This window comes from Cygnus olor, chromosome 2 (genome assembly GCF_009769625.2).
Source record: "Cygnus olor isolate bCygOlo1 chromosome 2, bCygOlo1.pri.v2, whole genome shotgun sequence".
NCBI lineage: Eukaryota > Metazoa > Chordata > Aves > Anseriformes > Anatidae > Cygnus > Cygnus olor.
In genome coordinates, this window is record NC_049170.1 from 1,256,179 (window position 1) to 1,277,942 (window position 21,764).

At 65.8% G+C, this 21,764-nt stretch overlaps 1 protein-coding gene, 2 long non-coding RNA genes and 1 other non-coding gene across 7 annotated transcripts; 1 reads left to right on the top strand and 3 right to left on the bottom strand.

Moving 5' to 3' along the window:
- Nucleotides 1-370: 370 nt before the first annotated feature.
- On the bottom strand, nucleotides 371-2,480 carry LOC121066024. Its single transcript, XR_005817462.1, has 4 exons — nucleotides 2,325-2,480; nucleotides 1,857-1,914; nucleotides 1,045-1,232; nucleotides 371-648 (listed from the first exon to the last, which is right to left on the bottom strand). It is a non-coding gene; the product is annotated as an uncharacterized LOC121066024 (long non-coding RNA).
- Nucleotides 741-1,049, bottom strand: LOC121066030. Its single transcript, XR_005817470.1, has 2 exons — nucleotides 917-1,049; nucleotides 741-782 (listed from the first exon to the last, which is right to left on the bottom strand). It is a non-coding gene; the product is annotated as an uncharacterized LOC121066030 (long non-coding RNA).
- On the bottom strand, nucleotides 2,059-2,192 carry LOC121066716. Its single transcript, XR_005817936.1, has one exon. It is a non-coding gene; the product is annotated as a small nucleolar RNA SNORA9 (small nucleolar RNA).
- A 265-nt stretch (nucleotides 2,481-2,745) lies between the features above and the next one.
- On the top strand, nucleotides 2,746-21,183 carry CCM2 (CCM2 scaffold protein). Of its 4 annotated transcripts, none has more exons than XM_040547108.1 (11): nucleotides 10,827-11,296; nucleotides 11,474-11,716; nucleotides 12,498-12,671; nucleotides 13,314-13,397; nucleotides 13,638-13,821; nucleotides 15,053-15,189; nucleotides 16,124-16,259; nucleotides 16,743-16,800; nucleotides 17,421-17,559; nucleotides 18,180-18,318; nucleotides 19,273-21,183. In XM_040547108.1, the coding sequence occupies exons 1-11, from the start codon at nucleotides 11,147-11,149 to the stop codon at nucleotides 19,551-19,553; spliced, it is 1,725 nt and encodes a 574-aa protein (XP_040403042.1). In that variant the 5' UTR covers nucleotides 10,827-11,146; the 3' UTR covers nucleotides 19,554-21,183. The 4 variants fall into 4 exon arrangements, with proteins under 4 accessions (XP_040403043.1, XP_040403044.1, XP_040403042.1 ...); XM_040547107.1 differs by having other exon boundaries at nucleotides 10,838-11,040; nucleotides 11,561-11,716; XM_040547109.1 differs by lacking the exons at nucleotides 10,827-11,296; nucleotides 11,474-11,716 and adding an exon at nucleotides 2,746-2,802.
- The last annotated feature ends 581 nt before the right edge of the window (nucleotides 21,184-21,764 follow it).

Below are 21,764 nucleotides of genomic sequence, written 5' to 3' on the forward strand. Positions count from 1 at the left end.
TACGCCCGTTCCGGTGCCTGGCCGCATCCGGCCCCACGCCCGCGGGCGCTGGTGGGTGCCTCCGCCCGTGCGGCCGGCGGTGGCTGCGGTGCTGGGACGGCACCAGTACGGTACCAGTACGGTGCGGGGCGCTGCGTCAGGGCCGGGCGATGCCACCGCACCCGGGGACCGCAGCCCTGGGGGCATTTCCCTGCCCCGGACACCCAAACTCAACGCCCCCTCGTGGGGCAGGCCCCCCAAAAAACCCCAGGAAACGCAGCAGAGCTGCGCGGGCGGCTGCTTGGGGCCGGCCCCGGGCCCGCGGTCCTCTCATCCCAGCAGGGCAGAGCCTGCACCAGCGCCACAACCACAAGGAGACACCAGGAACACTGGGAGCTTGTATTTATTGACTGACGGGCGCTGTACAGCGCTAAACAGGAGAGGTTTTACCCCAAAACATCGGTACAGCGCTCACCCCTCCTCATACTCAGCGCTGGGCGCGCCGGAGAGCGGCAGCCTCCGTTCTGAGGGTGGGGGGATCCCACCCCAACCCTCTCCCTCCCAGAACGCGGGGTTCAGGACGCGAGCACCCCATGGCGCCAGGCAGCTCCTCGGCGCGTCCGGGTGCCAACGCGGGCCGGGCGCTCGGCACGGGCTGCGGCATTTCTCCTGGAATTAAAGAGAGAGAGCTGCGTTAGTCACAGGAACGGGCCAAGCTCGGCCAAATGCTTTAATCTTTTATTTATTTATTTATTTATTTATTTTTACCAACAGTGAGGCCGCCCCAGGGACACCTTTCTTTCCTGGGAAACCCGCTGCGGGGCTGCAGACCCAAGTTTCCCCCGCTCCCCCCCCCCCCCCCGCAGCACGTTTCCTCACCCCGCAGCCCGGCAACTTTTGCACTTCTCCTCGGCCCAGGAGGCAGCCGTGCCCCGACCACCTCCCCCTCCTGCGGGGCAGAGCAGGCGGCTCCGGTGCCAACGTCCCTTCCAAGCTGCAGGGCGGCTGCTCACGCAGGGCGTGATGGGTTTGGGTGGTGTCAGAGGGCCCCAAGGCTCGTCTTACCTCCGCGGGGTCCGGGCACAGCATGATGTGGGGGCTCAGATCACTGCCCACGGCTTGGCAGGCGGCTTCACGGCTGCGATACCGGCACGGGAAGAACCTCACATGGCCAAGGCGGGGCTGGAGCCACCGCTCCTCCCTCCGCCCAACGCATCGCGGTACAAGAGGTGCAGAAATCGGGATTTAAAGCCCTGCGGGAGAAGAGTCAGAGTTAAGGGAGACAGCAAAGCCCCAGCAGACACCGCAGGCAAGGCGAGAGCCACTCAAATGTGTCCAAGACCCCGACGGCCTCCCCATGGGGTGCAGGGGGAGGCCCCAGAGCTCCCGGGGCTGCTCTGGCAAGCGCTGCAGGAATGGACGGGGCCACCGCAGGCCCCACCACGCTGGAAGGCTTGCGGCCACTGGAGCTCGCTGGAGCCTTCTGGGTGCTGTCACGGCAAGAAACGCTGTGCTTGGCAAACCACGGGCGCTCTGTGTAACAGGCAGACCTCGCAGGGAAGCCCCACGTGGCAGCAGCTCGGTGCCTCGCCGCCACGAGGTACAGGCAGAGCAAGGGGCAAAACGGAACGGGCTGAGGAGAACCCTCGTGGGGTGCAGGGCCTCGAACCCTACAGCATCAGCTAAGCCTCCCTGTTACCTGCTGGGGCACAAAGCAGCCCCAGGCTGTGGTTTTCCTTCAGGGACTCGTTTGGTGGCCCCAAAGAGACCACGAGGTCTTTAAAGCCTCATCGTTGAGGCCTGATAGCACAGAGCGAGACTAACTGGTGTCACAGGGTGCAGAAGGAAGGGCCTTCAGGGCGGCCCTGCTAACTTACCTGCTGGATCCGCGCAGCTTCAGACGTCCTCCATGGCCGTCGGAGGGGAGGCTGCGACCTAGGGAGAAGCAGCACGGCGTTAGGAGAGGGAAGCGATGGGAAGGGGGGGGGGCTCTGCAGACCCAGCGGGAATGGGTGACCCCCCCCAGCCCCCTGCCCCCATCTCCCGCCCGCCTGGCTCCCCTCATGCCCTCGGCTGGGGCCGTGTGTGGGATTTCTATAGCCTCCCCCCGGGGGGGGCAGGGGGAGGCCTCAAACCACCCCGGGGCTGCTCTGGCAAGCGCTGCAGGAACGGCCGGGGCCACCGCAGGCCCCGCCATGCTGGACGGCTTGCGGTGGTGTGGGGGGGCTGGAGCCGGGCCGGGGCCTCACACGGGCCGCGGGCGCAGGCCGCAGCTCCGCATCCCGGCACGGACGCCGTAACGAAACCCATCCGGGGCAAATCCCGCCACCGCGCGGCGCCCTCACCCCTCCTGCGGCCCTCAGGAGCGGCTCCGGCGGCGGATGGCGGCGGATGGAGGCGGATGGCGGCGGATGGCGACAGGCCCTACCTCCCTCCACGGCCGCCATGGCCGCTGGACCGCCGCCGCGCGTGACGTCAGCTCGCTGCGGCGGGCGGCGAGGGAGGGGGCGTGGTCACGCGTTAGGGGGGCGGGGTTATGCAAATCGAGTGGGCGTGGCCCCGCCCTTCCCGCCGGAGGAGGACTGACGTCAGTCCTCCGCGGCCGCCGCGCGGGGCACGCCGGGAAGGCGCCGCCCAAGATGGCGGCGGGCTGGAAGCGGGGCCGGGGGCGCTGAGGCGGCCGCGGGCCCCCGGGGCTCAGCCGGGAGCGCCCCGAGCCGGGCCCGGCCCCCGCCGCCGCCGCGCCGCGCCGGGGATGCCCCGGGGGGGGCCGGGGCCGCCTCCGCAGCCGCTATGGAGGAGGAGGGCAGGAAGGGCCGCAAGGTGAGGGGGGTGGGGGGGGGCACGGCAGCGGGGTCGGCCCCGGGAGCGGCCCCTCACGGCCCCTCACGGCCCCTCACGGCCCCTCACGGCCCCTCACGGCCCCTCACGGCCCCTCACGGCCTGGCCCGGCCCGGCCCCGGCTCCCGGGGGGGACTCGGGGGCGGGTGGGGAGCGGGGCTGCTGTTGCTGCGGGGCCGCGGGGGACGCCTCTCTGCCGCTTTGTGCCGCTTTTCCCCTTTTTTTCCCCCCATTTCCCCCTCTTTTTCCTTTCTTTCCCCCCTTTTCCCACATTTTTCCCTGTTTTTTCCCCCCATTCTTCCATTTTTTCCCCTCTTTTTCCCTCCATTCTTTCCTTTTTCCCCCCCTTTTCCCTTCCCTTCCCCCCCCTTTTCCCTTCCCTTCCCCCCCCCTTTTCCCTTCCCTTCCCCCCCCCTTTTCCCTTCCCTTCCCCCCCCCTTTTCCCTTCCCTTCCCCCCCCCTTTTCCCTTCCCTTCCCCCCCCTTTTCCCTTCCCTTCCCCCCCCTTTTCCCTTCCCTTCCCCCCCCTTTTCCCTTCCCTTCGCCCCCCTTTCCCTTCCCTTCGCCCCCCTTTCCCTTCCCTTCGCCCCCCTTTCCCTTCCCTTCGCCCCCCTTTCCCTTCCCTTCGCCCCCCCTTTCCCTTCCCTTCGCCCCCCCTTTCCCTTCCCTTCGCCCCCCCTTTCCCTTCCCTTCGCCCCCCCTTTCCCTTCCCTTCGCCCCCCCTTTCCCTTCCCTTCGCCCCCCCCTTCCCTTCCCTTCGCCCCCCCTTTCCCTTCCCTTCCCCCCCCTTTACACTGTTTTTTTGCCCGTGTTCTGCCTGCTTTCTGCCGTCTTTTGCTTATTTTCGCCATTTCACGCCGCGTTTCACCGTGGGAGGTGCAGCTCGGCGCAGCTGCTCGCTGTACGCAGCCCCTCGGGTGAGAGGCTCCGAGCCCTGCCCCGCAGGACCGAGCCCGCCCCGGGGCTCCCAGGGCTCCCGGCCGAGCCCCGTGGCCGCCAGCACCTCGGCGGCGGTGGCCTCAGAGCCCCCTGCGGCCCCGCTCCCGTCGAGGCGAGCTCGGAGCCGGAAGCCTTTCGCGGGGCACCGTGAGTACGTCCCGCGCGGCCGGGTAGGGAGGGCTTCGCTCGATGCTCTGCCCAGGACCCCAAACCTGGCTCCCGGGGCTCCGAGCACGCCTCGGGAGGGCTCCGTGACGCTTCCCGGGGAGCTGCGTGCGGCGCGATGGGGTCGGCGGCGCTGGGGGGGGGGGGGGGGTTGGGGGGAGCAGGCCCGATCCCCGGGTCCGTGGCGTTCCCTCGCGCCTCAAGGAACGGATCGCGTTCCTGGGGCTGTGGGTGCTCGCAGAACAGCTTCAGCGTTAATCCAAGTGCGTTCGCAAGGAGGTGGCGCTCAGCCGAAGCACGGCACGAGGTGCCGTCTCGTGTAGGAGCGGCGCCGGCTCTCCTCTCCCCCGACGGCCGCTGTTACTCTTTGCCAAAACCGAAGCGGTCCGTGCGCGCTGCCCCCCGCAGCGACGCTCCCCGGGCGCGCTGGGCGGGGGGGGCAGAGACCCCTGTCCCACCGGCTGGCGTCGTGCGGGGCTGCAGGTCCGACCGGGGCGAGTTGTCTGCGAGTTTTCCCTCGCGGTGATGCCGAGCCAGCTCTTCACCAACCCCCTGCGGTGTTTTCGAGCTTGGAGCACCGTCAAGGGGCTCATTTGGCTACCGGGGCACAGGTTCCCAGCCCCGGGGGCTTGGAGGGAAAGCCCCCCCCCCCCCCACGGTTTGCATACGGCGAAAATCTTCTCCGGGCGCAGGTGGCCGGTCCTGAGCCAGCAGGATTACGGGCTGGGATGGGGCAGGTGAGTTCCTTCGGCCCTATTCGCGAGTAGCGTTGGGGCTGGGAGGGAAAATCCTGCGCCGGGGCAGGGCTGGGAGGGAAAACGCTGCTCCGGGGCCCCTCGAGCAAGGAATGGGAGCGGCAGGATCGGGTGCTGAGCCTCCGCAGGGGCGAGGCGAGGCGGCGCTGGAGGCACGGCGCGAGCCCCCAGCCCGGATACGACGCGCCGAGGGGCTGAGCTGCAAGTCCCAGCCTCCTTCCAGAAGGTTCCGGCCCCGAGGCGTGCGGCGGGTGGCGCCTGGGGGCGCGGCTCGGCGCTGGGTTGACGCTGGGCACGAGGGTCCCGGCGGTCTGCTGCGGGGAAAAGTGAATCCGCGCCCGCCGGGCTGGGTTCTCCCGGCCGTCTGCGCTCCGGGGGGGTTTTGGGGGGGGGGGCTGCTCCTCTGAGCCTCCCTCCCGCCTCCGGGCTGGGCGGGAGGCGCCGGATCTGCAGGAGTCACGAGGGGCAGAAGCTGAGCGAAGGTGGGCTCGGCTCCGTGATGCCGGCAGGGCGGAGACGGGTGGGGGGGGGGTGGGGGGGGCGAAATGTGGGGTGAATTGCGCCGTAGCCCTTAAAAGGGCCCCTGGCTCCTTTCGGGGCAGCTCCGGGTGCTCCGCTCGTGGCGCTTTCCCCCTCAAACCCGGCGCCAAAGCCCTCTAGCGCCGCTCGGCGCGGGCGGCGGGCTGGGAGAACTCGGGGGCTCGGGGCTCCGCGTCCTCTCCTCGTGGGAGCCGCGAGCTCCAGCTGTGCAGCGGGACCGCCGGCGCCGGCGCGTCCGTGGAGCTCGGGGGCCAGACCGCCCGAAAAATCGGGGGCGGCAGCCTCCCTGCCTCCGCTTCGCCGCGTCACCTCCGCGTCCGGGCTCCTCCCCTCCTGCGGACGGCGGGCTCCTGCTGAGGTGGACGTCGCCGTGCTTGTCCTCGTGGAATTCCACCCCCCCCCCCCTTTCTTTTTTTTTCTTTTTTTTTTTTAAATTAAATTCAAGCTGTGGGACCTGGGGGCTCCTCGTCCCCAGCCGGCTGCTGACGTTCGGAGGATTCCGGTGGCTTGGGAGCGCGTCCGCCGCTCGGGCTCTGTGCACGGCCCCGCGGGAGCCCGAGGCTTGCCCTGCCGCCGTTCGTCTCGTGAAGGAGCGGCTGGAAATAACGCCGGGCTGCGCCTCCCGGGCGGCCTGGCCCCGCGGAGAGGCCCGCTACCCGTTAGGAGGACGGGGAAAAACTTCAACCGGGGATTTGCCGAGCGCTCCCCAACGGCGCTTGGCAGCTCGTGGCCTCCGGCACGAACGAGACGCGGCGGAGGCGCCTCCCGGGGGGGGCGAAAGCTTTCGGTGCCTTGCCTCCGGAAAGGACGCGACCCGGCTGAGCGACGCTCGCTCCCGCCCGACGCGGCCAAAGCTGGCTGCGTGCTCCGCGGGCGGCTTTTCGGGAGGCTTTACGTCAGGTTGGAGCCGTTTAAGTGGCGCTTAAACGGCGGCTCTGCCCTCCGCCTTCCGGGCTGGCACCTCCGGAGACGTCCCCTGCCCGCCGGGGGGAACCGGGGCTGGGCTGACGGAAACCAGCCGGGCTCGCTTTCGCCACGAGCTGGTCCCGGCCGTCCTAAAACGGCCCCGGGGAGTCGTCCCTGAGCGGTGCAGGCGCAGAACCGGGCTGCCCCGCGTCGAAACTCCTCCGCTCGCCCAGCTGGGAGCGCGGGAGGCCGCGTGCGGCTGTCCCGGCGCGGTGTTTGGTGCGGGGCGCGCTGAGGGCTGCCCCGGGGGCTCGATCCTGCGCAGGCTGCCCGAAATACTGATCCTCTGTGCGCGCCGGGTCCCGAGAGGGAGAGAAACGCCTGAGGGCGCCTGAAGGAGACGGGGTTTTGGCAGGACCCCGTGGGAGCTGTGGGGAGAACAGCGCAGTAGCCCTAAAAGCATCCTCCGAATTCCTCAAGGGCTGCGAGGAAGCCGGGCTCACCGCCCCCTTTCCCCCCAAAACGGGGCACACGGCGACCCGCGGAGCTCTTCCCGGGGCGGGGGGGGAAGCAAATTCGGTCGGAGGTGGCTCCGCTGCCTCCCTGGGCAGCTTCAGCTCGGGAGCGAGGGAGGCAGGAGGAGGAGGAGCGGGGCCGGAGGAATCTCTGCGAGGAGGAACGAGGCTTTCGCTAAAAATAGCCGGGGAAAATTCCTTTCCTCTTGCCTCGAAGGAAAATCCTGCCCGGGAGGGGAGGCCGGAGCCCGGCGCGGCGGTCCCAGATGTGAAAGCCCGGAGCCTCGCCTCGCTTTGCGGGTGGTTTTGTGCCACCCCTGGGCTGCTCTCGAGCTCCTTCCCTGCTTTTCCTTTACGACCGAGGTGGGCGCTAGCTCCCTGTTCCCCGGGAAATTGTTCCTGTCTTACTGAAGTTTAACGACGTGCTGGTTCGGAGGAGCGGCTTTGAAACCACGCGCGGGGTTCCCGCCTTGGGAACTCTCTTTTTCCCAGCCGGGCACCGTTTGCTGCGCGGGCGATGCCCGGCACCAGGAGCAGAAGCCCCTCTCCGACTGCCCCCCGCCTCCCCGGGGGGGGGATGGAGCTGGGTCTCTGCGCCCAGCAGCAGCTGGGCAGGGAGCCGGGCTCTCCCCCGGAGGATTCCCCGCGGGATTTAGGGCGCTCGGGATGCTCTGGCCACCGAAGGAGAGCCCGGAGCTGGCTCGCGAGGAGGGCGCTGGGGGGTTTGGAGGGGGCGGCCGACTCAGGGCGCTGGAGAGCCGCCAGCGGGGTGCGGCGGGGAGCGACCGGGGACAAAGCCCTTGGGGACAAAGCCCTTGGGGACAAAACCCTTGGGGACAAAGCCTTTCCTTGCGTGCCCTGCCGAGCACAAAGCTGTTTTCACCTGGCACTAAGAGGCGAGAGCCAAGCTGGGCGCTGAGCCCACCTCCCCTTTGTCCGGGCGCTCTCAAACCCGATGCTGACACCGCCCCCCCCCCCGCCCCGAGTCCCTGCGGTGCCAATTCAGCGCTTTCTCAAATCCCCCAAAGCTGGAGGCACCCTCGGGGCCCCCGATAAAGGACCTGGGGGAGGTGTGTCGTGTGTGTCCCCCCCCCCCAGCCCCGGAGTGCTGCGGTGTTGGTGCCCCCCCCAGCTCTCAGCCCGCGCAGGGGGGGCGCCGAACGAGCGGTTTCAGTGCGGATCCCCCACGTCGCAGCCTTGGGCAGGATCCCGAGCTGGCTCCGCGTCTCCCGCAGAGGTCGGCGGCGTGAGGCTGTGCGGAAACGCGGTGACCTCCCTGCTCCCAGAGCAGCTCAGCACCACGGCCGCCTGCCTGCGCAGGGGGGAAGGGTTCGAGGCCCGGCCGGGCCGAAATAAACGGAATTACGGGCACGGGGTGGGCCTGGGCCTGGTCTGGGGACGGGTGACTTGCAGCGGGGTGGAGAGGGATCGGGCTCTGCGGGAAGGGTCCTGGTGGCACCGAGGTGGGCTCCAGAGATCCCCGCTCGCCTCCGCCAGGTCCCGCAGCTCTGGGATTGCACCCGGTCCGAGGTCCGCACACCTGAAATCAGCCCAGGGGCCCTGGCACGTGCGGAGCTGAGCAGGGAACGGGCTGTAGGGTTGGTAAAGCCGGCTGTAGGGTCGGTAAAGCCGGCTGTAGGGTCCATAAAACCAGCTGTAGGGTCGGTAACGCCGGCTGTAGGGTCGGTAAAACCAGCTGTAGGGTTGGTAAAACCAGCTGTAGGGTCGGTAACGCCGGCTGTAGGGTCGGTAAAACCAGCTGTAGGGTTGGTAAAACCAGCTGTAGGGTCGGTAACGCCGGCTGTAGGGTCGGTAAAACCAGCTGTAGGGTCCGTAAAGCCGGCTGTAGGGTCGGTAACACCGGCTGTAGGGTCGGTAAAGCTGGCTGTAGGGTCCATAAAACCAGCTGTAGGGTCAGTAAAACCGGCTGTAGGGTCGGTAACACCGGCTGTAGGGTCGGTAAAGCCAGCTGTAGGGTCCGTAAAGCCGGCTGTAGGGTTGGTAAAACCAGCTGTAGGGTCAGTAAAACCAGCTCTAGGGTCGGTAAAGCTGGCTGTAGGGTCGGAAAAACCGGCTGTAGGGTCTGTAAGACCACCTGTAGGGTCCGTAAAGCCAGCTGTAGGGTCAGTAAAATCAGCTGTAGGGTCCATAAAACCAGCTGTAGGGTCGGTAAAACCGGCTGTAGGGTTGGTAAAGCCAGCTGTAGGGTCCGTAAAGCCAGCTGTAGGGTTGGTAAAACCAGCTGTAGGGTCCGTAAAGCCGGCTGTAGGGTTGGTAAAACCAGCTGTAGGGTCCATAAAACCAGCTGTAGGGTCGGTAACACCGGCTGTAGGGTTGGTAAAGCCGGCTGTAGGGTCCATAAAACCAGCTGTAGGGTTGGTAACACCGGCTGTAGGGTCGGTAAAGCCGGCTGTAGGGTCCATAAAACCAGCTGTAGGGTCGGTAACGCCGGCTGTAGGGTCCATAAAACCAGCTGTAGGGTCGGTAACGCCGGCTGTAGGGTCGGTAAAGCCGGCTGTAGGGTCCATAAAACCAGCTGTAGGGTCGGTAACGCCGGCTGTAGGGTCGGTAAAGCCGGCTGTAGGGTCCATAAAACCAGCTGTAGGGTCGGTAACGCCGGCTGTAGGGTCGGTAACGCCGGCTGTAGGGTCCATAAAACCAGCTGTAGGGTCGGTAACGCCGGCTGTAGGGTCGGTAAAGCCGGCTGTAGGGTCCATAAAACCAGCTGTAGGGTCGGTAACACTGGCTGTAGGGTCGGTAACGCCGGCTGTAGGGTCCATAAAACCGGCTGTAGGGTCAGTAACGCCGGCTGTAGGGTCCATAAAACCGGCTGTAGGGTCGGTAACGCCGGCTGTAGGGTCCATAAAACCAGCTGTAGGGTCGGTAACGCCGGCTGTTGGCTGCTTTCTGCCCACTCTCTAGGGGCTGAGCCCCCGGCCCCCCTCCCGGCCCTGCCGTGGTTGCAGCAGCGCTCCGTGGAGCGGGCAGAGGACGTCGGCTCGGCACCCGCCCCTCGTGGCAGGACTCCTCGCAGGATACGGGGCTTTCCCCGCCCGTCGCACCTCCGGCCTGCCCCGGCTGTAATTTACGCACCGCCTCGTTATTGTTTTGATTACCCACCGCTGACGGCAGAGCAGCAGGACCTGGCCCACGATCCCGGTGTCGGGGCCGTGCCCGCCCAGCAGAGCCGGGCTTTCGGCGGCACTGCTGCGCTCCTCTTCGCCTTCTCATGCCCTGCGCCAGCAGCAAGGAGGCCGAGAGCCCCCTTTCAGCTCGGGCTCTGCGTTTTTTTTCACGCACCGGTGCTGCCGCAGCACGTGTTCGGCCTCTCCAAGCCGCCCCTCGGCATCCTCGGTGCGTTCAGGGCTGACTCCCTGACCCGCCCCCGAGCTCCGCCTGGCCCTGGCGCCTCGCCCCCCCCCCGACCTCCCCGCGGACGTGCTTGGGCTTTCCACGTCCGCGCTCGAGATAATCCCCTCGAGTGGATTACGGAGCCGCTCGCACAGGGCTGCTCGCTCTCCTTTACGTTCCCCTGGAAAGGCCGGGCGTGTATTTAAGGCGCCGTCGAAAGCCTCGTTCGTTTTTGGATGGATGCGAACAGCCAGGAGGGGCCCCGGGTGGAAACAGACCCCCCCCCCCCCGCCCGGACGGCTGCCGGGGGGTTTGGAGCTGGGCCTCCTTCTTGCCTCCGCTCCTGGGGCGGACGTGTCCGGGGAAATCACGGCGCTCGGCGCGTTAATTGATCCTCGGTGCAATTAGCGAGGTGTTTCCGCCACTCCTTGGAGCCCGACGCCGGCGCCCCTCTCCCCCCGGGTGCTGCCCGGCCCGAGGTGCGCTCACGCGTAAGGACTGGAAACGAGCCCTAGGAAATCTGCGCGGCCCTCGGCGTCTCCTAGACGGAGCCGGATGCCGGAGGACGAGGTCCTACCGAAACGGCTGAAATTTGGAGGAGAAACCGGGCTTAAAAATCCGCTCGGCTCCGGGAACATCGCCCTGCCGGGCGCACCCCTCTGCTTTCCGGGGCTGGGACCGTGGAACAGCGAAACCCGCGGGCGCCGGCCTCGCCCCGCGTGGAGCTGCCTCCCCTCAGACCCTCCTCCTTCCCCCCACCTTTCTCAAACCCCATTTTTTTGTTTTTTTTTTTTTTACGAGAACCGAACGTTTTCGCCGCTCGCAGGAGGAAGCTGCGGTTGGCGCGCTTCCGGGCCGCGATCTGCCAGGCGGGCGAGCGCGTGCGGCTCCGTCAGCCTCCGGCACCCACCGCGGGGCTCGGTGGCCCCCTGTGCAGCTGGGGACAGCTCCCCCCCCACCCGCCACGGTGGGGACGAGCTTTTGGGAAGCCCCCCCACCCCCCCCACCCCCCGTCTCCTCGCTGTAGCAGGGCGCTTCATGGAGGGCGAGGTAGGTGCTGGCTGAAATCGGCCCCAAAAAGCCGCGGCTTTTCCGCGTTGTGCCGCTGCTGCCCGCCGCCGCCGCCGCCCTGAATTCGGGCTCCCCGAGGAGCAAAATGTGGGCTGAGTGCTGCTTCGAGGAGAATCCGATTCTCCGGCAGGGCTCGGGAGCATCCCCGGCCCTGTGCCCGAGGGGGAGTTCTCGGGGTTCGCTCACGTTTTGGGTCAGATCCGCGCAGTTCCGGCACGGAAAGCGGAACCGGCCGGGCAGCGCCGGGGTGGCACAGCCCCGCTGCCGGCGGCACGTTCCCACGTCACGCCGCTGCTGGTTTCTGACAGCCAGCGTCGGGGCGAGCTTCGGGGCGAGCTTCGGGGCTGGGTGCCCTCCTGTCGGGCTTTTCGGAGCCCCCCGGGCTCTCTCTGCACGCCGGCTGAGGCAGCCTGGCACCGCTCCGCTGGCCCAGCCCCGTCCCTGCCCTCGGCACGAGGGTTTCTTACGGGGGGGGGGGATTTCTTCTGTCCCGAGCCAGGAGCTGCCCCCTGCCCCTCGGCAGGAACCGCCTGGAGGTGGTGGCACGGAGGGACGACATTCCTCCTTCGGAGCCCGGCCCAGCGAGGGATGCTCTGCCCCCGCCCCGCAGTGCCTGGCGGTGCCGGCGTGCAGCAGAGCCGGGGAGCCCGGCCAGGTACGGTCCCGCTCGCTGTCCTCCGGCCTCGTCGTCCTCCGAACTCCCCTCTTGTTTTTATCTCCCCGGCACACCCAGCTCGAAGGGAAGCGTTTCGGGGCCGGGCTGTCCCCGACGTCCTTGTGGCGGCTGGCGCGGGCAGGGAGGCTGGGAAGTGCTGCCAACAGGAGCTCTTCCCTGCCGCTTCCCCGTCCCAGAGCGATGCTTTCGGGTTATTTCGGTCTCGCTGTCCTCTCTCTTGTTGCCGTAGATCTCTCGCGCTCGTCTAAATTGAGGAAAAGCAGCGCAAGGAAGCCTCTGGGCGCCGTGCCGTGCTTTTAGCTCGGGGCTTTCTGCGTCAGCAGCCGTGCCGGGGGAGCTGCCCGGGGACACAGCGAGGAGAACCGGGATTTAACGGGGCGGGGGGGGGAGGTCTGCAGCAGTTCGGCTTCGTGGGCATCCCCCACGCCCGAGGGGAGGGTCAGGGGGTGTAGGGACAGGACACGGGGTGAGGGCTTTAAGGCATCAGAGGGTGGGCCTGGGTTAGACCCAAGGCCGAAATCCTTCCCTCTGCGGGCGGTGAGGCCTGGCGCAGGCTGCCCCCAGGAGCTGTGTTCCTAAATGTGAGGTGCTGCCGGGAAGGGAGGAAATACGGTTCCAGCAGAAGATAACGCGTTGGGATTCGTAGCTCTGAAGCCTGACCCCGTCGGCCCACGGGGTGGTGGTGTCCGCGCCGGTGTCCCCCGGCTCGGTGCTCAGCCCTTCTCCCTGACGCCCCGCCGTCTCCTCCTTCCCTCTGCAGCCTGGGATCGTGTCCCCTTTCAAGCGAGTCTTCCTGAAGGGTGAAAAAGGCCGCGACAAAAAGGCCCAGGAGAAGGTTACGGAGAGGCGGCCTCTCCACACCGTCGTGGTGTCCCTGCCCGACCGCGTCGAGCCGGACATCCTGCTGAACGACTACATCGAGAAAGAAGTGAAGGTAACTTCTGCCCGGCCGGGACCACGTCTCCCCCTCTCCCGCACCCTCCTGGGGACCTACGTTTCCCTGCAGGCAGCACAAGCACGGGACGGGGCAAGGCTCACGGCTCTTTCACTTTCTTTTTCCCCCTTGTGGCTCTGCCCCGCTGCCTCTGCGGCGCTGAATTACCTTCCGCTGCAGTTTCGGAGGGCCTGGGGGCGGCTTTCTGCCTGCTGGCCTCACCTCCCCCCCCCGCCCCGGGCACCCCTCTTGCAGAAACGGGCTTTTTCCTTCCCGGCCTGGCAGCTGGTGGCATTTTTGTAGCCCCTGCGAAATAGCTGGCGATGCAGCCTGTGGGAAAGGCGCTCCGCGGAGCTGCCGCTGAGCCAAAGGAAACAAATACTTGCTGCTAACTACAGCGGCTGAACGGAGAGAGCAGCTCCAGGCAAGCTCCCTTCAGCTGCAGGAAGGCCCTTAAAGCTCTAGAGCACGAGGCTTACCTAAAAACGAGCGATTTTTCATAGGCGGGTGCTATCCGGCAGCTTAAGGAGGCTTTGGGGGCACCCGGCGCGGAGCTGGCGGCGTCCCTCCTCCTGCAGCTGGCCTGCTGGGGGCCCGCCGGTGTGTCAGAGACATGACGGCTGCCTGCTGCTTCTTTCCCAGTATTTAGGCCAGCTGACGTCCGTCCCGGGGTACCTGAACCCCTCCAGCCGCACCGAGATCCTGCACCTGATCGATAACGCCAAGGTGAGCGCTCAGCCCTGCTGACCGACCGCTCCGGCTCCGTGCCCGCGCATGGAAAAGGCTTGGGGGGGGGGGTCCCTGGGGCGAGGTCCTGCCCCGAGCGGGATCCTCCCTCCCTGGGTGACCCCACTGTGGGAGGGAAGCCTCAGAGAAGACTGAGGGAAGCCTCAGAGGTCCTCCCCCCCCGCCCTGCTACCCAAGGGCAACCAGTTGAGCTTTCTAACGGCACCGTGCTCGTTGCAGCGAGCACACCAGCTCCCGGGGCAGCTGACCCCCGAGCACGACGCCGTGATCAGCCTGTCCGCCTACAACATCAAGCTGGTGTGGCGGGACGGGGAGGATCTCATCCTCAGGGTCCCCATCCACGACATCGCGTCCGTCTCCTACATCCGCGACGACTCGGCTCACTTGGTCGTGCTGAAAACAGGTAGGTCGGGGCCGGCGCGGGCAGGGCTTGGGGAGAGAAGTCCTGCTCTCACTGCCCCTAAGAGCTTGGGCGGTAGCCGGCCTGGTAGCGCCGGGAGCCAGAGATGCTAGCAAGGGGATGTTTTGAGGCAAGAAATGGTATTTTTGGTGTGTAGGTGCCCAGAGGCAGGTGGCTGCCTTGCTGCGGGGCAGAGCCTTGTAGCAGCCGGATCGCCCCTGTGCAGGGCGGCGTTCCCCCGACAGAAACGGGACAAAGGTGACGCTGGCTGAGGACGGACCCAAATAATTGGTGTCCTTCCTCCTGCCCTGAGCTGTTCCAGTCCCTCCTTTTCTCTCACTGTGAGGGTTGAGGAAGGGCTGGGATCCTCCCACCACGAGTGGTGGGACTTGCGGAGTACGAACACGCAGGGCACGGTGAAGGACGTTGGAGCTGGGCCCCGTATTCGGTTGCGTCGGGATGCAAAGACTCACGCCGTGCTTAGAAACTCCTCCCCCAGCCTCCAGCAGCTCTCCGACCCCGACAGAGACGGGGCTGAGCCCCGATGCTTAGGGCAGCGCAGTCCCAAAGCGCAGTAGTGCATCCTACGTCGCTGTGGGGTCCCTGCTGCGTGTCCTCCTGGGGCTGGGGAGACTGCAAGAGGTTCGGAGCTGCCGGAGGTGGGAGAAGTGTCCTGGAGAGAGGCTTGTGCCCGAGGAAGCTGGGGAGGGAGTGGAAGAGCGGGAGAGCGTACACGCTGTGGGGTCTGGAGCAGCTGGGGAGGGCCTGGGCACCCGTCCCCTGCAGCCCTGCCCGGGTTAAAGCTGCCTGGTTCGGGGCAGGCTGAGCTCCTTAGGGGCTGTAACGCCAGCGACTTACTGGATTACAAACCCTGCGACAGCAGAGGACGGGCTGGAGAACGAACGAACAACCGGCTTACGGGGCTGTAATTCTGCCGCTGGACTCCCGAGGCTGTCTGAGCCCCGGAAATTAAGGCAGCGATTTATGGAGTTGTCAGGAACCTGCTCTAAATCACGGGGTCTGCATCCAAATGCTCGGCCCGCGGGCGCCTTTCAGGTGGAGCTCCCTGCTCGGGGTGTTTTCTCCTGGCTGTGGGATCCTGCGCTCGTCTGGTTTGGGGGCTTTGCTCTCCCCGCAGGGAGGTGGCGTTGGAGGCGGGGCTGGCGTGCAGAGGGCTCCTTGCTGCTTGCTTCCTGCCTCGGGCCTCCCGCGACGACTTCTGTGTTTTTCTCAGCTCAGGACCCCGGGATCTCCCCCAGCCAGAGTCTCTGTGCCGAGAGCTCCAAGGCGCTCACGTCGGGCTCGCTGTCGGAGAGCGGGGTGGTGCCCGTGGAGGCTTGCTGCTTGGTGGTGCTGGCTACGGAGAACAAAGTAAGGCTCCAAACACTCGGCTAACGCCGCCCCACGGCTCCAGAGTCAGTTCTGAATTGCACCGGCGGTGGGAAGAGGTTTACAGGGAGGTTTTCATCACATTCGGACTGGGGTGACCACAACCTCAGCGGAGGTGCCCCAGCCCCGTGGCCTGCTTCAGACCCGAGACCCTCCCAGAAGGTGGTCTGCCCTCGTTTGTGGTGCCTGCTGCCCAGAGCTTTCCCCAGCAGCAGGGGATCTGTGAAGGCAGCCGAATCTCCCCCACAATAGGGCTTGCTAGCCGGGGCATTTTCCTGGTGCTGACCTGGCGGGTTGTTTTATCCTGTGTCTGGACCCAGAGATCGCCATCCTGGCCAGCGTGCTCCCGCTCCTGCGGCACGAACCCTTTGCCTCGAGGGTGGCGTTGTGCACTCCTCGCTTCCAGCTGCGCCCTCGGTTCTGCTCCCCGGGGCGCCCGCAGCGATTCGGGATGTAGGGCACGCGGCCGCAGTCCCGGGCGGCTGAACCGAGGAAGGAGAAGAGACAGGACAGAGGTGGGGGTGGGATTGAATAGCTGTGAGCTGCTAGGTGATGGAGCACCCGAGCACCCGCTGCCTCGGAGCAGAGGAGAGCTGGGGTGCTTGCCTGGCGTTACAGCAGGGTGATGAGATGCCGTACAGCTCGGGGCTCATCTCTCGCACCGAGGCAAATCCCTTGGGGCCAGAGGGGCAGGGAGAGCTAACCCGGCTGCCCCGAGGCTCCAGGTTTGTCACCTCAAGGCAGGCAGCGTCCCACATCCTGGACAAGCAGGTTCCCTTCCCTTGCTGGGGAGACAGCAGCCCTATAAACACCACGCTCGGTACTCCGTACACCGTCCCGTGCCACGCAGCCGTTGCAGGGAGCTGAGATGAAGGCCGCTGCGCCACGCACCTCCCCTTCTCTGCTCCCTCCCCAGGTGACCGCGGAGGAGCTGTGCTCACTTCTCAGCCAAGTCTTCCAGATTGTTTACACTGAGTCCACGATCGACTTCTTAGACAGAGCAATATTCGATGGGGCGTCCACGCCGACGCGGCACATGTCCCTGCACAGCGGTAAGTGCTCGCTCCGGGCACCCCTTTCCAGCCTGAGCCTGCCCCTTCTGCGTCCCCATCCTCACCAATGTCTGTTGCCACCTTCCAAACAGAGCCAGCCCCGTGCTTCCCCTCCTGCAGGGTCATCTCTGCGCTGAGAACAAGCCCCTTCTTCTTTAACTGCACGCGAGGCGGAACAGCACCAGGGAGCTCTCCTGCCTGGAGGTGCTTCCGGGCTGTGGGGAGCAAAAAGACGTCAGCCTCAGTGTGTCCTTGCCCCATGCCCTTTTCTGTTCCTGGGGGATGGAGGCAGTTAACCAAGCTCCACGTCGTCCCTTGGCAGTTGTGCATCTCCCCCGGGGCTCTCTGCCCAGCCCTGTGCCCCCTCAGCCCCCTCTCCCCTTCCAGCCTGAAAGCTGAGCCCCAAAGCGACGTGTGTGTAGGGCAGGGGCCGGGGCAAGCTCCTACCTCCCAAACCTCACCTCTCCAACGTCTCCCTTGCAGATGACTCTTCTACAAAAGTGGACGTGAAAGAACCTTACGAGACAGAAGCAAGCACTGTGTAAGTTGAGGGCGGACGCGGCGCGGTGGCGCAGCCCTGGGGGTAACACCTGACTCACGCAGCCTCGCTGCCAGCTTTAAGCCCCCCAGCAGAACTGCTGCACGCTGGGGAGCGCCTGCTGAGCCTGGCTGGAACATTTCCCGGCGTCAGCACTGTCCGGGTGCAGCGTGGGCCTGCCAAATCAGCAGCCTTGGCGGCACTGTTCGGGTAGCGCTGCTTTCCCGCGGTCACGTAGGCACGGCGGGGCTGGGGCTGTCACCCAGCTGCTCCTGACTCGGTGACCACCGCAAACGTGAGAGCATTTGTGGGCTGAAAACCTGGCACACAAACTGCTTGGTTCAAGTTGAGTTTCAAGTTGATCGACGCTATTTGAGAATTTAAGACTTAACACCAAAATAAGACGTTTTGGGACCTTTTTTCTGGGGACCTTTTCCCCCACTGTTGTGAAAAGAAAAAGCACTTGGAGGGGAATCTCTCCCTCCGTAGGGCTTCGCGTTCAGCGAATCACAGGGCTGATGCACTTCCTGTTAGTCCTGCTGTACGTGAGCACTCCTCCAGGAGCAACGTGGCCCAGAGCTCCTCAGGCACAGGTGGTGGCTCACCAGCTCTTCGTGTTCCAGTTCCTTTCCAGAAGCCTTAGAAGCGGGTGACAACTCCCCCTCCTCCTTCCTGCCACAGCAGTCTCCCCACGTTAAGACCGTCAGCGAGAGCGAGCTGAGCACCACGGCGACGGAGCTGCTGCAGGACTACATGATGACGGTAGGGTGCCCACGAGGGGGAGATTTCCTTCCCTTTCGGGTGTCTGCGTGCTCCCTTTCTCTAGGGAACCTGCTTTGGCAGGGGGGGGTGGACCCGATGATCTCTTGAGGTCCCTTCCAAGCCCTACAGTTCTGCGATTCCGCGTCTGAGCTCCTCCCTGTTGGCTCCGGTGCTGCCAGCCAGCGCTGTCTGGGTGCTGTGGGTGCTTCGGGTTTGTCGCCTTGTCACATATAATAAGTCTGTGCACCGCTTTTCAGGCAAGTCTTGCTTGGCTCCCAGTTCAGGCTCACCTTGTCCTCCTCCTGCGGGAGCACCTCCACCCCCTGGTCCCCTCGCAGCGTGGCGGGACACGTCGCAGCACCCCGGGCCCATCGTTTTGTGAGCCACACTCCCCGCACGTGCTCACAGCGTGTCCCAGTCCAAAAGCCGCCAGCTCAGCAGCAGCTTTGCACCATCCCCTCCTGCTTCTCCCCTGGGAGCACTGCAGCTCGGTGGCTCCTGCCGCAGTAGCGGTGAAACCAGTCCCCAGCCTTCCCGTGATCTCTCCTTCCTCCCGTTTCAGAGCTGGGAGCGCTCCAAAAATAAATCTGTGACATGGGGGGTGTGCTTCTCTTCCTCAGCTACGGACGAAGCTCTCGTCCCAAGAGATCCAGCAGTTCGCCATGCTCCTGCACGAGTACCGCAACGGGGCCTCCATCCACGAGTTCTGCATCAACCTGAAGCAGCTCTACGGGGACAGCAGGAAGTTCCTGCTCCTGGGTGAGTGGCTCCCCTTTCCGCCTCGCGTTGCTTGAGGCTGCTGCTGCTCGTCTTTGTGGGCTCAGCACGAGCTCCTCGGCCACCAGACAGCGAGCAGGGCGCGATGCTCAGGGCCCTGTAGGATTCCGCATGCTGGGGGCGCTCAGAACCGTTCCTGGCCAAGCAGCGAGGTGTTCGACACGGGACAGGTTTGGTGTTCACCCCTCTGGTTTGCACAGGGCGCCTCGGGGACCTACGCCCTCATGAAGTGACCTTAGAGTCCTAGAGGGGTGGGCAGCACGCAGGTGGTCCTGTGCAGCGCCAGCAGGCGGACATTAGCTGGGAAGGGACCGGGACCCTTCCGTTTCCCTTCGCTAAAAGGGGGCTGACAGCCTCAGGGGCTCTCAGAGTCCCTCAGCTCAGTCTCCCTGCTTAATTTTGGCTTCAAGCAGCTCAGACAGCGTTAATAACAAGAGCCTTCCCCAGCACCCAGCTTTACATCCCCCTCACCCTTCGGCCCCAAGCTTTTGGGCGCGTGGGGTTTCCTTGCGAGCACTTAGGGTGGCGAGGAGGCACACGTAGCCCTGCTGGATTTGCCGCTGACCCCTGCCCGTGCTGAGCTGCCAGCCCCAGGGCAGGATGCAGGGATGGAGCGGGGGCAGATGTCCCGAGCCCGCCCGCCCTCCTTTAATCGCCCGCTGATGCCGTTAGGGTAACGAGCTCAAGGCCAAGCAACGCGTCGCGGTGCTGAAGCGGCGGCCAGCCCTTCTGAGCTCAGGAAATCCTGCCTCAGCCCCGTCAACTCTCCCCAGCCGCTGTCCAGCGGCGTGGCTCGGGGCTGTGAGTGTGAGAGGCGGCCACCAGATGGAGTCCCCGGTGGCCCAGGCCCCGGTGGCCCCGACAGCGCTGCAGCGAGCCCCGCGCTGGGTGACGCGGCTCCTGTTTCTCCTCCTCGTGTCTCCTTTCCTGGGGCAGGCCTGCGGCCCTTCATCCCCGAGAAGGACAGCCAACACTTCGAGAACTTCCTGGAGACCATCGGGGTGAAGGACGGCCGCGGCATCATCACGGACAGCTTCGGGAGGTACCGGCGGACGCTGAGCACCACCTCCAACTCCACCACCAACGGCAACGGCGCCGCGGGCAGCTCGGACGACCAGTCCGTGCCCTCGGAGGAGGACGAGTGGGACCGCATGATCTCGCACATCAGCAACGACATCGAAGCCCTGGGGTGCAGCATGGACCGCGACTCCTCCTGAGGGCGGCCCGCCCGAGGGAACCTCCGCTCCGGAAGAGGATTTGGGGATGGAGCAGGATGGAATCACTCTCCCGGCCTCTTCAACGGCTTCGCTGGCCCCAGAGGCCGTCCGCAGGAGGCTGTGCCCTCTTCCTGGGAGGGCGCGCGTGCCCACGGGTGCGCTGCAGCGGGGGACCCGGGCAGGAGCCCGGCCTTCAGCCTTCCCTGGTGTGGCTCCGTCGCCGCGCGGGGAGCGGGGCCGGGAGAGAGCCCCGCGCCCAGACAAGCTGGCTGCAGCCCTCTCCCTCTCCCTGGTTTACAGTTTTGCACATGGTGTCCCTCCCGTAACTGCTCTCCTCCCCCCTGCCCCCCCCCCCGTTTCGAATGAAGTTTACCACAATGTGAATTATTTAAACCTCGCCTCCATGTCGTCAAAGCATTTCGCACCCGGGGACCAGGCCCTGCTCCCTCTCCCCCCCCCCCCGCCCCGGTGCTGCTGCTGCTGCTCCCCCGGCCGGCCTCCACGCTTCGTGCTTCTGCCCTGCAGCAGCCCGGACTGCAAACCCCCATCCAGCCCCCCCTCGGCTCTGCTCAGGAGGTGGTGGGACGGGGGCAGCACCCGCTGGTGGCTCCTGGCTCCCCGCGGTGCCCCAGGGAGGTGAGCTCCGCGCCAGGACCCACCCGAGGAGGGCTGCAGGGCAGGGTAGAGATGTTGTATATATTTTACAGGCGGTTACAAACACTTTTTTTTTTTAAAACCTGTATCCCTCAGCCTTCTGTTGTTTTTTTTGCCCTCCAAATCCGTGCCCTCGCCCCAAGCAGGCACCAGCAGGGCCCTGGGAGGAAGGAGGGCAGGCAGGGGAAGAGGAGGAGGAGGAGGAGGAGGGACAGGGAGCCTGGGGGGGGGCTCCGGCAGCCCGGAGCTGGCAGGGACAGCTCGCTGGGAGCCCAGACACTTGCTCAGCACTCTGCACCCAGCCTGCCCCCCCCCCGGCCTCGTGCACATTCCTCACGCTTTGTCCGGGGGCTTTGTGGGGTTTTGGCTGCATTTTGTGGCTTCCCCTGCTGGGACACGGCCCCAGGGCACCCGCTGGCACTTTTTCCACGCCACCGGGCTGCTCCGATTAACCAGACCTTTCCCTCCCTCTGCTGCATGAAGCCACCGCCTCAGCGCCCTCCTGCCGGGGCTCCCAGCACCGAGCCTTCATCCTGCCGTCCTCCTCCTCGCTCAGCCCCCCCGCTCCGGGCGCTTCTTACCCCCTGTTCCTGCAGGCTCCGCGCTGGGAATCGCGGGCAGGGCACGGGCGCAGCCGGGGGGCTCCTCCCTGGAGGCTGCTTCTGCTCAGCATCACCCATGAGCCCCGAGCAGGGGAGAAGGGGGGGGGGAGCCCCTGCACCTCCAGCAGCGGGGCCCGAGGTTCGTTTTCTTCTTAAAAAAAAAAGAGAAAAAAAAAGCCAAGCTCGCGAGCCAGGGGTACCAGCACTGGGCTCCCAACGAGCGCTGGGAGCATCAGTCCAGAACCCTGGATCTGTCGAGTCCTCAGTGCCTTCTTACACCCTGCCAACTAAAAAAAAAAAAAAAACCACCAAAAACCCACCCCCAAACCACACACCGACGCTCGAGTCATTGACTACTCCGGAAAAATTTGGAAGAAAAAAAAAAAGAAAGAAACACCCTATTTTTGGAAGGGTTGCGTATGGAGATCTTCTGTAGCAGCTCACAGTATTTTTTTTTTTAATACTCTGTTCACGGGGAAGGGCGGCTGGGAGCTGGCCCTAACCCTTCGCTGGAGCTCTGGTGGGCAGGGGACTGAGCAACGGGGGGGGGGGGGGGGGGGTTCCCTTTGGGACCCCCGCAGCCCCCCCACCCGGCACCGCGCTGCCTCTCCCCGCCACGACGAGCCCCCGGTGCTGCCGGACCCTCCCGCGTGGAGCCGGGGGGGGGGGAAAAACGGTGGGGCCGGGGGTGTTTTGTATGTATGCTTCCTGTACAGAGCATTGCTAGAGGTAAATATAAAACTCTGCACCCCACGGCGCTTCGTCGTCTCCTTGCTAAGCCCTCGCTCGCCTCCCCTCCGGCCGACACCGGGTGCCCAAAACCCAACGCTCCGAGGGCTGGGGGGGGGGGGGGGGTGACGGTCCCAAAAGGGGCTGTGCCCATCCCCAGAAACACCCCCAGATTGGGGGGGGGTGGTCCCCAAGAACAGCCCCAGATTGGGGGGTCCCCAGCCCA